The 14832-nt window shown below is 39.5% G+C and overlaps 3 protein-coding genes across 7 annotated transcripts; 1 reads left to right on the top strand and 2 right to left on the bottom strand.

Moving 5' to 3' along the window:
• Positions 1–461: 461 nt before the first annotated feature.
• Positions 462–5220, bottom strand: LOC124188541 (fibroin heavy chain-like). 3 transcript variants are annotated; one of them, XM_046581276.1, is made up of 5 exons: positions 5064–5220; positions 1672–3074; positions 1261–1362; positions 984–1196; positions 462–906 (listed from the first exon to the last, which is right to left on the bottom strand). In XM_046581276.1, exons 2-5 carry the CDS (start codon positions 3045–3047, stop codon positions 810–812), a joined length of 1788 nt encoding a protein of 595 aa, XP_046437232.1. In that variant the 5' UTR covers positions 3048–3074; positions 5064–5220; the 3' UTR covers positions 462–809. The 3 variants fall into 3 exon arrangements, with proteins under 3 accessions (XP_046437232.1, XP_046437310.1, XP_046437393.1); XM_046581354.1 differs by having other exon boundaries at positions 1672–3078; positions 5070–5159; XM_046581437.1 differs by lacking the exon at positions 5064–5220 and adding an exon at positions 3731–3836.
• Positions 5221–6832: 1612 nt separating this feature from the next.
• Positions 6833–9011, top strand: LOC124188310. Its single transcript, XM_046580893.1, has 2 exons — positions 6833–7440; positions 7505–9011. The coding sequence occupies exons 1-2, from the start codon at positions 7019–7021 to the stop codon at positions 8691–8693; spliced, it is 1611 nt and encodes a 536-aa protein (XP_046436849.1). The 5' UTR covers positions 6833–7018; the 3' UTR covers positions 8694–9011.
• Positions 9012–9033: 22 nt separating this feature from the next.
• LOC124188378 (nascent polypeptide-associated complex subunit alpha-like) lies at positions 9034–10506 on the bottom strand. Of its 3 annotated transcripts, XM_046581153.1 has the most exons (7): positions 10218–10342; positions 9978–10110; positions 9814–9918; positions 9633–9752; positions 9465–9560; positions 9233–9405; positions 9034–9122 (listed from the first exon to the last, which is right to left on the bottom strand). In XM_046581153.1, coding segments are annotated over exons 2-7 (621 nt in total). In that variant the 5' UTR covers positions 10104–10110; positions 10218–10342; the 3' UTR covers positions 9034–9121. The 3 variants fall into 3 exon arrangements, with proteins under 3 accessions (XP_046437109.1, XP_046437038.1, XP_046436958.1); XM_046581082.1 differs by lacking the exon at positions 9034–9122 and having other exon boundaries at positions 9172–9405; positions 10218–10506; XM_046581002.1 differs by lacking the exon at positions 9034–9122 and having other exon boundaries at positions 9172–9405; positions 10180–10247.
• Positions 10507–14832: the final 4326 nt, after the last annotated feature.

The following is a 14832-nucleotide window of genomic DNA, read 5'->3' as shown; positions in this document are numbered from 1 at the left end:
AACGCAAACAACCGCGCGAGAAAAATAAAAATCTAAATAAAAAATAAAGGGGAATCAAATTATTTTTGCTTTTCATTGAATCTCTTGAGAGTAATCTGGAAAACGCAAAAAGGTAAAGTAGCTTCAAAGTTGAATAAAAAAAGGCAATATCTCATGCGACTATTTATAAGTGCAATACAAACACAAGTTTTTAAAAGAACTGTTGAATAAACATCTCTTTTCTTAACTGGCGTTACAACTTACAAGCCTGAGACAACTTGAACCGAACCAAAATAATAAACAACAACACCTTCTGATCCATACCTCATCCATATCTCTCCATACCCATGTCGAGGCGAAGAGAGGAGGAAGAGAGGCTACGAGAAGATTCGCAAGACTGCAACTCGTCTATTAGTATTACAATATATATTTTCAGAGAAAATTGTCAAAAGATTGAATGAAAAATAATTTTATTTTCCAAATTGAATGAAAAAATTGTGTTTATTAATGCAACGAGCACTCGTCTTGTTATACGGTATAAATATTTGAATGCATGTATAAATAGTTTGTTAGTGTTTTCTGAAACATACTTAGGGTTTTGAGAAAATTTCTTAAAACTCGAAACGGAAAAGTGAGGAAAAGTAGAAGAAGGAAACATTTGATCATTTACTATTCTGTACAGAGAATTGGAGAGAGAAATTCTGGGTGATAGAATATGCTAACTCTTTCAAAATTCATTCGGATGTTGTTGTTTTTTTTTAGTTTAGTTGTCACAGTCGAAAGATCTATCATTGGTGCAAATGATAGGTGATTTAACTTTGAAAGCGGGATTAGTCAGAGGAGCACATAAATTCCGAACATTGCTGGCTTCGGATCTGACGGAATAATTTGTCCGCTCCGATCAAGTTCGATACGCGTTCTGGAACACTGTTTCGTAAAACAACGAATTAAAAGAAAAACATTACCAAGTGAACTATAAAAACAATTAAATGGTATCATCATACTAGTTTGCTGTGAACCAAAGAGCTCGTTGAACTGCATTAGCCTCCGGAAGACCGCCCATCCGGCCAATTTCGCAAACGATTTTGGATTGGCAGGAGGGCTCCTGTAGAGAACGGACGCCGAAAGAGCTGATCATGTCGAGAATGGGGAATGTAGCTTCATCTACAGCAGCTTTTGCTTCTTCCTTGGTTCCAGCTTCTGAACGTTTACGGCGACTGTAGAATTTTCAAAGAATAATTACATTAACTTGAAATGTATGTTTTTGTCTAAACGAATTACCCAGCACTGACGGTAACGATGTTTGGAACGATGGCGGCTAAGAAGAGGCCGATGGGCAGGAAAGCAGTCAAGGCACTTACGAAACTGCTGTGTTTGTCATCTCTGTAAAAATTACATAAAATGTTAGCAATGAAAGATATTGATTTGGTATTAATGTGCCACTCTTATCTACATAGAGCTATTATGTGATGCTCTGTGGTAACTTTTACGTCGACATTCTACAGCAATCTACGGCAGAGTTATTACCATTTCCTTTTGGTTTTAATCTATAAATTAGTTGAGACGACAATTCTTAAAGGTAACGAAGGGATGTGCGGTGAAAATTGATACGTGCAAGAGGAGTAACTAAAGTGATACCTTCCCCATCTCACGAATGCGTCTACGAATTATTTTAAATTGTCAAATGCTCACGATCGATCAGTTCGAGCGTAGAAAAACGGGGAGCAGAATGGAAGCCATTTAAAGATGGGCTTGAACATTGATTTGAAGATGCTTTTCATGGCAAATTTGCTCAAATGCCAAATGCCAGGTGGGTCGTAATAATAGTCGTAGGGGATGGCTGCGTAATTGGCTCCATAACCGTAGCCTGATCCGTAGCCGTAAGGGAGGACGTCTTTACCTTTCAACCAATCATGGAAAGCTTTCTTTGGTTTCTTGAAGATACCTGGTTGAAATCCAGTTTGTAATCCGTAGTTGGATCCGTATCCACCATAAGACCCATAACCCCCTCCGTATCCAGCCCCGTAGCCACCCGCTCCGTAGCCCGCCGCTCCGTATCCGCTTCCGGCCCCGTAGCCACCCGCTCCGTATCCGCTTCCGGCCCCGTAGCCCGCCGCTCCGTAGCCCCCATATCCGGATGAACCATAGCCCGAGCCGGAATACAGCGGAGAGCCGTATGACCCTGAATATCCAGCGCTAGAATAAGAGGGAGTCCCGTAGCTTGAATAACCACCATAAGGAACTCTGTAGTTGCTTGAGTAGCCCGGCGAGGCGTAAGACCCCCCGTAGCCAACCCCACCATAGCCATATGCCCCACCTCCGTATCCCGCGGCTGGCGGAATGGAACCATATCCGCCATTCACAGTCCCGTAACTAAAATCGTCTTGTCTAGATATGGGATTACGCATAGATGTGCTTGATAACATCGATCCGGTTGATGATGACGATGAAATTCCGCCAAGTGGAGCATCTTCGTCGTAGCCAGCTCGATTTGTCATTTGATCGGAATTAGTGCTATTAAAGTTAAATCCGCTTGGTCTCTGGTACTGATAGATCTTTCCGCTTTGCATGCTGGATAATAGTGACCCAGAGTGATCCTGTTGTTCACGAGGCATTCCCCTCAAATACGAATCAGGGACAGGGTTTCCAGGCAAAGAAGGATTATTCATGCTGTAAAAACGGCCGGAAGGGGTTGGAAGGTTTCTCTGATAATCATACCCGTATCCGACGGCATTGCCGTAAGATGAATCAGGTGAAGCTTCATAGCCGTAATCGTTGTTTGATCCATAGCTGGGTGGGGCCGAATAGCTTCCATCGCGGTTGATGTCCTGCCCGTCCAAAGATTGAGACACAAGTCCCTGGTAGCTACCGGAAGATTTTGCTTGAGCATTTTGCACGGAGGGAGATCCGTTCGAGTCGCTAGAATCACTTCCGTAGCTGGACTGCTGATAGGCTGGCTTTGAGGCAAAGTTAAGGTTACTCCAGTTCATCTGACGGCCTTCAGCTTTCAGCTCCTCGGCGCAGACGAGAGCTACCAAAGTCAATGTTATAAGCATAACTTTTGTCATCTTGATTGTCTGGTTTGACTTTCTTCTCTGTATGAAAACAAATAAAACAAAACATATTACAACATTTAATAACTGTTGACTGGATTGATTGAAAGAGCTTGGTAAGAATAAGGAGCAAAGAAACTGGTACACAATTTCTTAAGAGACTATATTTTCCTTTGAACGTGGAGGTGCTGGTGTGGTGGCAGGTTCCCTTTTGGTAATAAAATTGTCTAGTTATTGACTAGTTGCACTTTGCTTTCAAGTAAGTTAAAAAATTCTTTAATATAAAAATCATTCAACAATCTAAATCATAAAACAGAGGTTGGTTGCAAATCATTCCAATGTTGTTAAAAGCAAGAATATGTTTTAAAAGTAAAACTGTTTAAACTACCAAGCTACTGAAGCATGAAACAGTTCATGACGGTTCAAGACAACTTGCACGAAAAAATTAAAATTTTATGTTTTCATGTTTTCTTACTTCAACATGATTTGCCCACAAAAACCTACATTTGTTTCGCAATTAATTACTTACAAATTTTAAAACATTTAAACTTTTAGCTCTTAAAGCAAGGGGCAAATGGAAAATGTTGTGTTCACCATGTTCACCATGTTTTTGCATGTCAACAAAATTGCTTTTCATATAGATTGTAAACATAAAATAACTTAAGCAATACACTCAATCATTACAAATTTTATTTTACCTTCAGCTAAATTTAGAATGTCATTATTCCGTTTTGCTTCTAATCTTAACCTCCGCTTCATTTTCAAAACTTGGAAAAACAACAAGAGCAGACGACACTTTCTTTCCGTATTTAAGAAATCGATAGAAAATCGTTAAGAATCGAGCCCTCCCCTTTACCCGCGCTCGACAACCGCTGAAAACGGCTGAATGGATCGGGTTATTTTTTTTTTAAATAATGTCTCAACAAGTTACTACACTACAAGTCACCCACCAGATAAAAATATAAATTTGCACTGCAGACAAATACTTTTAGAACGAAACTGCCACAATAAGACCCTCCAGTTCCTCTTGGAAACCAAGAGAGAATAAAATTTAATGACGATGCTTCAATAATGATACCTTAAAAAAAATATATGATTTGTACAACTAAAAAAGCTATTGAGAAAAGATCCGTGTTTATACCTGTTGCTTTAAGCTTAACTATATAATACATCAGTCGTGACTTTGTTATTTATATTTATCTCACATAAGTGGACCTAGTCCCGTTAAAATCTTCCCCTCCATCTCTATTATTTACAAAGCAGCTGTTGCTGAACGAAAGGACAATCACCCTAATGCCATGCCTTGCAGACAGGGTCACTCATAGGAACCCAACACGGAAGTTGTTAATCATTATATCTGAGTGGACAGCGGCGAATTTTTGGGTCTGAGACAAAATCTGACTCATTATAACAGTTCTCTACACATTGCTAATTTGCTATATACACAGTCCGAAGATATAAGCAGAAATATACTTGTGACAATATGAATAGATAACTTTCCATTGAGAAAATATATATATGGCTTGAATTATTGGAGTAACGGACTGTGAGTATATCCTCGAGCAAGCTCAGCAGGACACGGATCAATTGTTCCTTGGACTGAAAATGGGTTTTTTAACCTCTTAGGCTCTTATGTCCAGAAGCAATAAATTATTTTTTTTTAGTAAAAAAAAAAAAAACGGTAAAGGATTCAGACCGAAAAAATGTTTCCTCTTTCTCCGTTACAGATTGATTTAAATCAAGATTATCTTTATCTGTTTAAAGGAAATGGCTTACAGCTATTCAATTAATTAAATAAACCGAATAATTTCGACCTAAGCGGCTAGTATCGTGTTTATCTTTTATCTAACTCTGAATGACTTGTCTTTGGGTTTTATTTTTAAAATTCTTACAATGTTAAAAACAAATTCTAGCCTTTTTTCTTCAACTAGAAATTCTTACTTGTCACTAATCTGAACACGACATGGAAATTCTCACAGGAAAATACATAAATCAAAATTGTAAGGGAAATAAAGCACTGATAATAGATACCTGTATGGTAGCCTAATGAGTAAGAAAGAACCAGATTGGCTCTAGAAGTTGAAACACACAAGTTAAGCGACTGGCTAGTCGACGAAGAGTGAGACGAACTGGATAAGGCTTGCATTGCTTTTATACCTGCGGCCCTATTCAGATTAGCTATCCTTATACAAAAAACACGCTTGTCCGATGAAGGGACTTCGTACTTGGCCAGTCACCGCGTGTTGTCCGTTTCTTTTTCATAGCCTCCGGTTGGCTTCCATGGATACGTTCTCGGGCTCGTATAAAGCAGAAACGAAACTCATAGACACTTCCTCTTGAGGACAACTAACACTCAGCATTCTTCCACATAAATCAAATATTAAACGTGCGAGAATGTTACTTGCCCATTCGCTGAAAAGGTTTTTTACTTCACGAGAAAATGCATGTCTTTTAATTCAAGGTATAAAACAAATGCTTTTATTGAATTGGAACATTTATGAATCTGTATGATCTACACTGTGATCAAAGCTCTATGAGGATATATCGGAAATGATCGCGGACATATATGAAAATATACATCCAGACATAATAAACGTCTTCGATCTCGTCAATATCCCATAAGCATCCTTACGAACTACCTTACACCTTCCGTACATTTACTCCGGTATTATCAGTGATTTTAACATTTATTGGACAAATGAGTTTTAAATAAAAACCAGGAAAGATCCATTGTCTGAGGAAGATAGTGTATCCAACTTGATGCTGACGATTGTTTTCCTCTTCTGTAATTCAGGATAGCGGTACTACGTGCGTGCATGCATTTATTCTAAGGAAATGACAATTCCTTTACCATAGCTGTGTTTTTCTCTTATAGAATTTCTATCTCCATTTCCTCTCCTGGTTTTCCTCCTGGCTTTTTATAATGCGGAATGAAAAAGGATTACCGGTGACCCAATTAGTATGAAATACGGCTGCCTTATAAAACTTTATGATGTTCCGGTAAAAACATACGGTGACGTATGTTTTTTCCTTTAGAATTTTGATAAATGATTGATGAAGCCTGTGAAACATTATATTGCATCTGAAAAATTGTTGTAGGCTACCTTAATTTTTAATTTTTCACGAAATAATTATTTCAGCAAGAAAAATTCCAATTCATTTAAGTTGTGACCTTTATTCTTTGGATATAGCCTACAGACCTGCAACGTTGAATGTCAAGCAAGCTACTTCCGGAATCTGTGATTCTAATCAAATGACCCATTCTCGGTTATGATACAAAAGCAGCAAAGAAATGGGCAGGTCACTGCTACCTTAGGGTCATCGACAGTTGACAGTGGCTGTTATAACGGATCATTCGGCTAGTAGGTTCTCTCTATTTAGGTTGTCGAATCTAGGTGGTTATCTACCCACACAGGAAAATATCTCTTGTCATATAAAATCTCACAATGCACAAAGCAAACATGCGATTATTATAAAGATCTCGCTAATTAATTTAATATTAAAAAAAAAACGACCCGCATGTCTAAGACGATCGACGACGATGGTCGATATAAGGCTAGATGAGCAGTTACCTTATAAATGCCAACCAGGTAACCAGAGTAGATAGCGCATAGCGTTTTTCAAGATCGTAATTAGGATTTTCCTACGTGATTTAGTGATCCGTTCTCGACATCAAGCACGCAGTTCTGGTAATGATATCGGTTGCTTTATTATTTTGGTTTGATTTGTTTCAGTTGCCTTGGTGATGATTCTTAGAACTCTGAGATATAGTCTACTTGCGCCGAAGGAATATGAACTCCAGTAAGCAATCGGATCGGAAGGAGGGTGCTGCTAACAAAGAAAAGGGTGGCCGCGTCCAACAGATGGCCATTTTACATAGTTTGCTCATGAACCACGAACGATTTACGCTAAAAATCTGTTTTAACCAAAAACTGTGCACATGAGAAATGTAAAATTTGAGTCCGACTTGTTTTTAAGTGGCTTCTATGTGGTTTATTTTACTGTTCGTCATGGATCATGACATCAAGAAGTCGTTGACTCCACAGACTGATTACAACTTTTCGTCCGAATGGCTTATTTCAAATCATGACTTGCCTTTCCTTAGAAAATGTTTAATTTGGTTAGAAATGTCCACAGCGGTTACAGCATTTGTGATCAACAGTCTCGTAATGACATCCGCCAAGGTATACAACGCATCATGTCGCGGGTACTTTTTCGGGCTTTTGAACCTGGCATTCGCTCAGTGTCTCCTTTCCTTAACCAGTCTCGCTGGCGTGATTTCTTCGCTAGTGGTGCTCGATTACAACGCCTCGCCATCTACATTCAAAGAAAACTGGTGGTGTTCTATTTTACATAACATTATTCATGCTATTCACTTACTATCCATTGCAGGAACAGCAGCTCTCAGGTTAGGTAGGTTAGATTAAGTCAACTGATGTGATTTTATTAATTGTTACTTACCTTTATTTTAGTTGGACGCATTGGTGGTCCTTAAACATCTCGGCCAATCATGTTGAAATGCCCAATGGCTATCGAGTGATCAAAGTTGTATTCTGTGTTCTTTGGTTGATGGCGCTTCTGTTTGCCACTTGGCTCAACTTTCTCGTGGCGTTTTGGGGGACCGGCTTGACCACTACGGTGGCTGAAAATGACAGAAGGGCGATTCAGCCTTGTTTGCGCATTTATTCATTGACATTCATTGGATCCGCTTTTTTGCTCTTTTTCTCTAATCTCAGTTCAATACCCCCCGTCACTGGCCATCTTACCACTAGAGCGATTCAAAGTAATCACCAAACAAATTGTCAAGATGCTGATTGTGTGTGTTCCGACAGCAAGGAAGATTATACACCATCTAACTTTTATTCGGCAAGGGTCCTGAAACAAAATAATGGACCTCATTTAAAAGTAACTTTAATCCCAACGATTGTTACCCATAATGGGTTTGAACATGCTACCGAATCTACGCCCCATCAATCGATTGATGGCAATCAGCTCACTTACCCCTCTAACAACACGAGTAACTTGAACCTCGTCTCCCGTGAAGGCAATCCGGATTTTGTATCTTCTCTTTCCATCATTGACACCATTCCATCGCCGACATCTAATGCTTCTAATATGAGCATGTACTCGGCCGATCTCTCAACTAATTCAGTCCATGAAACAATTACCAACACTGCGCTGAAATTATCTGTCGAAAAATTGCATCAACGGTTACAACAACTTAGTGATGCTCGTCCAATATCTTCGCCGGATCCGGAAACACCATCACCAGATTCATTTCCTCAATCTAGACCGGCATCAGAAAATAGAAGAAAGCGTCAAAAGAAGAAGCGCAAGCCTATCTTTAAATTTAAAAAGGTTACATTAATTCAATGGGAACGCCCTACCAGCATCCAAGTTGCAGTAATGGTAGCTTTTGTGATTCTTTATCTTCCTCCATGGGTTCTACTTGTTGCAGGTATTTACTTGCCTCAGTATGCAACCATATTCTTGTCCATTTTTCGACTATTAATCAATGTGGGAAGCAGTGTCAATCCAATACTACAAGGATTTCGACATCCTCGATTTGCTCTCAGAATGGTTCGGACCTGGCGCAAAGTTTACCCTTCAAGTAAATGTGTTTCCCAAGAACCATCAAATATTATTAAACCTCTAAATTAAAATTTCTACTAATATATGGTTCAAGTTAACTAAATAAGTAAAAACCCAGCAATTAGTAGGCCTATCCATGAAAATCAAAACCCGATTCAAGGAAGGAAAAGAACAAGTGGGGACCGGTCTAAAAGATGTACAAGTTTAGGCTAGGTCGTTTGGTATTAATATTAAATACGGTATGTCGACTACAAAATTTAAAAAAATTTTAAACTTAGTATACTGTATGTAGATTAAGTGGATAGAGTCCGTTTCCTGCTACTGCTCCCAAGGCATGTGTGTCTCGCCATTCATTAAATGTAGTACCTCCGGCAAACGTGTTTCTTACTCAATAAACAAAATGGAACACTTTCCACATTACCAGAACGTTTTTTTAATTCCATACAAACTTCTACAAAATTGTTTTGTTTAGAATTATAATGAGTGCATTAGGAAGTTCTGCAAATTTCAGATTTCAGCAAAAATAAAAAAAAATTAGAAAAATTGATTCACTTTATGACTTGTATTGAATGATTCACGAGGGTTATTTCGTTCAAAGCGTGTCTCACCACATTGTAAGTTCCATGATGGCATTAACAATGTCATTCTTATTGTTCTTGAGAGCTTTTATAGCCTTTGCTCTTGTCACATTTGCTTGAGTCATGACAAGATCAATGTCCTTTTCTTCGACATCAGCATCGTCCACCTCTTCTTCAGATTCCTCTTGTATAGGAGCAGGAACCTTGAGAACAATGCAAATATTAGTAATTATTCATCGAGTTATTTACAAGTCATTATTACCGTTGTGCCATGAGCTCCAGCTTCAGCAGGGTTCAACTCAGGTGCCTTGAATTTCTCGACAGCAGCCATATGGGCTTGCTGGTTCAAATCTTCAATCTAAAATAATGTGAATAGAACAAGATTTAAGATAATGAAGATATGATGAAATCCATTTAAGTAAGAAATTACCTTGGCTTCTCCGAACACAATGTATGTGTCAGATGCAGGGTTCTTGTAGACATCAGGTTTGTTGATAACAAACAGAATATTACGGGATTTTCGAATGGTAACGCGACTAACACCTGTGACCTTGAGTAAAATCAAGAAATGTGTAAATGCTTCGCTGTAAAATTGAAAGTCAGTTATATACCTGCTTGAGTCCAAGCTTGGACATGATTTTCCTTGCCTTCTTTTCACCCCTGCTTTGCTTAGCTTTGCTAACTAGCTCTTCAGGGAGTCCAGCTGCAGCAGCAACCTAGAATAATAATTAGTACATAAATTTCATATTATTTAAGTTATTCAGTATTTTTTTACTTGGCTTTGTACGCCAGTTGCGGCATCTTCCAGCTCAGGAACCGAATCGTCAGAGTCGGAATCCGTGTTGTCCGAACCATCTTGGATGGTTGGTGCTCCTTTTTCTAATTCCGTAACTTGCGGCATTTTGAGTCTGTTCAAATTGTAAAGAAAAGATTATCAGTAACCTGCATACATTAATCTAACACTGTAACACGTATGCTTTCTCGGATGTCTAACGATAAATATAATGCAACTCACCAATTTAGTTTTCACGTGACGCGGTAGACTCGGCTTAGCGGACGAAAAAGAGTCTGTCGGAGAGGGAGAGTAAGTATAATTCGACTAGTGAAACAGCGCCATCAAGCGCTCGAGTGATAAACTGCTTAGTCAAGACAGATGTGGCGCGATAATTAGAAAATCAAGGCGATCGTTTTTTTTTTTTTTTAATTAATTGTTTCCAAATAGAAATTCCAAAAAGATATTATTCATGGTTACACTCGAATATGATTTTAGATTTGAATTTGAGAAGAAAGGATTCGACCACCCCTATTGGAGTAAATTGTCAGGACGCCGGGTTGAAAATCAACAACATCTTGCTTCCTGCATCATCATTAAAATAATGATAGATAAAAAACGATGCTAATCATGAAATTGGAATTGCTGAAGAATATAATGAATTTTACTAAAAAAATTTAAAATTACATTTACGTTTTTCACTTTTTTGTAAGTAGCGATTAGCGATTTAAGTTGCCCCTAGTTTGTGCTGCCATCTAAAGAGAAAACAATCTTGCCACCTCAGCTAGGGCCACCTAGACCTAGCTGAAAAACCTACGTGGTGTAATCCTACAAATATGCATACCGGTTATTTGCTTTTATGTAATCGTTGCGCTTTGCATACGAATCTATAAAAGTGACGCACGAATCTCCATCAGTCCCAAAGTTCAACGACAAAATTGAAACTCGCTGATATCAAAACATTTGGAAATCCCGATAGGATGACGTAATGTCCGGCAATATGAGAACCCGTTGAGAATGTTCACTTTGACACCGCTGCGCTTTGGCTCGTCTAAAATTAATCTCGCCGGATTAATTATCTGCAGACCGTGTCAATCCGTTTGAAACGTTACACGATTATACACCAGACGCCCGTCGACTCCGGAGAGAATGTATTTAATTGGAAGATTCAGTGATAGCGACGCCGGGGATGACATAGAGCCAGACGGTTTAATTATTGCTGTTCAACCTAATTGAGCTCGGCAACAACAGTGAGTTAAAACAACCTTGGGAAAAAAACAAAAAAAAACGAAAAAAAAAAAACGGAAGAAGAGAAGAACGGTGGAGCAGTTTGTTGATTGTTTCGAGGGGAATATAATATAAAAAGCGCTTGAGGGAGGAGAGGGGGGGTTGGGTATAGAATATATACCTGAGTGGTTTCGATTGGATTGATCATGGTGGACGGAGGCACTGGATTGGACGAGACCCAATTCCAACATGGCCGCCGTGACTCGAGGGGCAGGGATTCAATTTTTGTTTAGTTTTTTTTTTTCTTTTCTTTTTTAATGCATACACACAATGGTTAGTACACATTAGGGCGCAGGTAAAAAAAAAAGGCAGCGTGTTCTTGGAGCGGGTCAATTAAAATAGGACGATCTCATCGCCCGCCGCTAGCGCTTCGCGACCGATAAAGCCGCGATGGGCCTGTTTTTATTAAGTCCCAACCGAGTTGGGATGTAATTATAGATATATGCAGCGATACGACGAAAGCTCGAGACAAACTATTTCCTCGCTGCTCTTCTTCGAGCTTTTTTTCATCCATTACATTTCAGAGCTGCCACATTCATCGACAGGCCACCAGCCATTCTCGTTTCTTTTCCGTCCTCCAACAGCAGAAATGTGTTGCGCACCCCGGAATAAAATTGGTATCGTAACCCGCTAGAAATACAATCTAACTCTCCAATTTATTTTAAATCTGTTCTTTGTACTCTAATCAATTAGCGTCATTGAATAGTGATTCATCTGCAAGTCACCAGAGGCGCCACTTTTGAAATCTGTTCTCTTACTTTACAGATCGAAAAAGAAAAGAAATTCTCTGCGTAAAATGACTGGGCCAATCCTAAGAGAATTTTGAAGGGGTCTATATTTGGGTCCATTAGGAGCAGTCAGTCTTCCACTTGGTTCTATTCTGTCATCACAAGCTACATTTTAATGTAACGTTTTAACCCAAGGTTTTTTTAAACTTGAATACGTCGCAACCTATTCAAAAACGACTCAACGCGAACCAAATGTCCTGGTGAATATAGTTAGCGTCGTGTTTATAAATAAGCCATGCCGTGCTATTATTTGACTCTCGAAGAAAAGAAAAGTCTGACTAAGTTAACGTCTTGATCATAAAAAAAAAAAAAAATAGTGTTCGCTATTATTGCCTGTTTCGCTGTCCGGGTGCAAAGACCTTGCTCGGGGATATTACAACAGCGGTGTTATAGCACTATTCACTGCTGCTGCGGCTGTCGGAGACGCAAAACACCGCCCAGAAGAGAGCTCTCTCTCGCAATGTAGACGTAGTAGATGCTATATATTGTATTACTGTATGTCGTGTGTGCAGCACGGTGATTGATTCTCTTATTGTTATGGGCTCGTACTCATCACAATGGACCAAGGCGTCGTGTGCTGTTGTTCGGGCAACGTGCCTCACGGCAAAGTGGTGTTCGAACGCATCCCGAAAGGTGTTTGGCGGCTCTCAGTCACGCACCTTAAAGTGTGCAGAGATCATTAAGTACACGATTACACGGCGTGTACGCCAACACAACACACAGCGCCAGGGCCGCCAGTTTGATACGTAACATTCGCCTCTGTGTAATTCGAACTGACAACCACGGAAACTGGATCGATGGAGTCGCTGTAGTTATTCCAAAAGACACAAAGTTGTCCCATTTCCTCCTTGCATGCATAAGAGCTCAGCTCCTATCTGCATGAATACAGTACAAGAGCCTGACTCACTAAGGTGTTTGCAGCACGTCATGGGATATTATAGTAAAAGAAGTAAAAGTCGAATCAACATGGCAAACTTCGATTCAAGTGCTGTCGTAAGACAAGTTTTTTTTAAAGCATTCTGAATCTGAGCTTCACTCTTTTTTTTCTTCTTATTTTTTGGTCGAATAATCTGATAAATACTAAAAAAAAACCGGTTAAGCAACAAGAAAAAAAGTTTTAATGAGATTATACCCAAAGCATGATGAACGATACATTCAGCACTTACACGATCATTATCATTTTATAGGGCACATACAACATTTTGTAAAATAAAAAGCACAACTCGATTTGCATAATCTAAATTGTTAATTTAAGTAACAAACGCTAGTTAATTGACAACTTGGAGAGATGAAAGGAATTGGTTTCACATAGAACCGAGACAAACGAAAAAAAAGGCGGCAGAGGGGTGAGCTAGAAGGAAACTGCGCCGAATAAGTTCCGTTTGATGCAGGTGTGCGTGGCGAAAGGCACCCCAATTTAATCTCTAGTGTGATAGATACAACACACCCTGCGCCACCCTGTCCTATCCTGGAAGAATAATCCAGTGTGATTAGGGTTCGGACTTGTCCATCTTATCCATCTTACATTATTAGGCTCCGACGCTCCATCATGTTGTAGCTTATAGACAAGGATATATTACAGCATCTACAGTGAGAAGAAGCGACGAATTGTACAAATGGAAAGTCAGTTGGAAAGCAGATGGCTCACAGCAGCAGCTTGGTCTAATAGATCCTTTTTTATCTGATGACTGTTTAGCGGCGCACTCTGCACATACAATACCAATATATATACGATAGGCCGCCCATGTAACAGAATCATGTCGGGCGAGTATGTGATATTCCTTCTTCTATTATTTTTATTTTTTTACTTTTCCCGACGGAAAAATCAAATGACCTCTGCGCCGCCTTTTATGTCGTCGTGAATAATTGCCAAACGACTTGCACTCAAGTATCTAGCCTATAAGTGTGTCATTCACTTTTTTATGCGCAAATTTACTAACGCAACACGCAACTTTTTATTTTTGGCAACCTGAAAGAAATCACGAAAACAAGTCAAAGTAAAAAATTCCACAGAATTCGATGGCACAGTCTAAACAAAAAAGAGTCTCACGTTTTGTGTGTGGTACGCACCCAGTGGTATAAATATTTAAAAATTCTACATACGTGGTGCGATTCGGTGAAATACACAATGCCGGCACTATTGTCATAACTAAAATTATATAGCACATAATACCAAGTGACTTTATCCTGAGCTATTGAAACAGTAACGGCTAATAACAGCTGAAAAAAAGAAGAAACGTGAGACGCTTCGTTAGATGACGTTGAAAAAAAATCTTTTTCTCACAATATTAGTACTTGGGCTGCTATGAAATAGACTGTCTCAACATAAAAGCTTGTGAAAGTGACAACGCGCGTCTTTTTAAAAAATATAAAAAAAAAAACTGCCTGCCTATGGTGCATCCAAAAAGAAAATTCCTTGAATGAAGTGAATTGTCTGGAACTAATCAGAAGTCCCGGTGATGGTTATGGTCAAGATAAAGTCTAGTGCGTTGAGATTGGGCAAAAGGAAAAAAAAACTGCAACTGTTCCGATGAAAAGGAGAATATAACTCCATTCACGAGCGATTCTCTCTTTGCGTTCAACTCTCCGATCGTCGTCAAAGTTGGGCCCCACCACCCGATAGGAACTCGGGAGATTTCGAGGAGGTGGAGCCGCTTAACGTTCGGGGGGGGTGCCCAGAACTGGAGGGCGCCAGCGGGCGGGACTATCGTTGGTGCACGAGTCTCCGCCCTCCGGTTTGTCCCCACCCATCAAGTCTAACCATTACCTCAAGTCCCACCCTC

The sequence above is a fragment of the Daphnia pulex genome, chromosome 1 (assembly GCF_021134715.1).
Source record: "Daphnia pulex isolate KAP4 chromosome 1, ASM2113471v1".
NCBI lineage: Eukaryota > Metazoa > Arthropoda > Branchiopoda > Diplostraca > Daphniidae > Daphnia > Daphnia pulex.
Note: the sequence above shows the minus strand (reverse complement) of the source record. Positions and strands in the feature narration are given on the sequence as shown.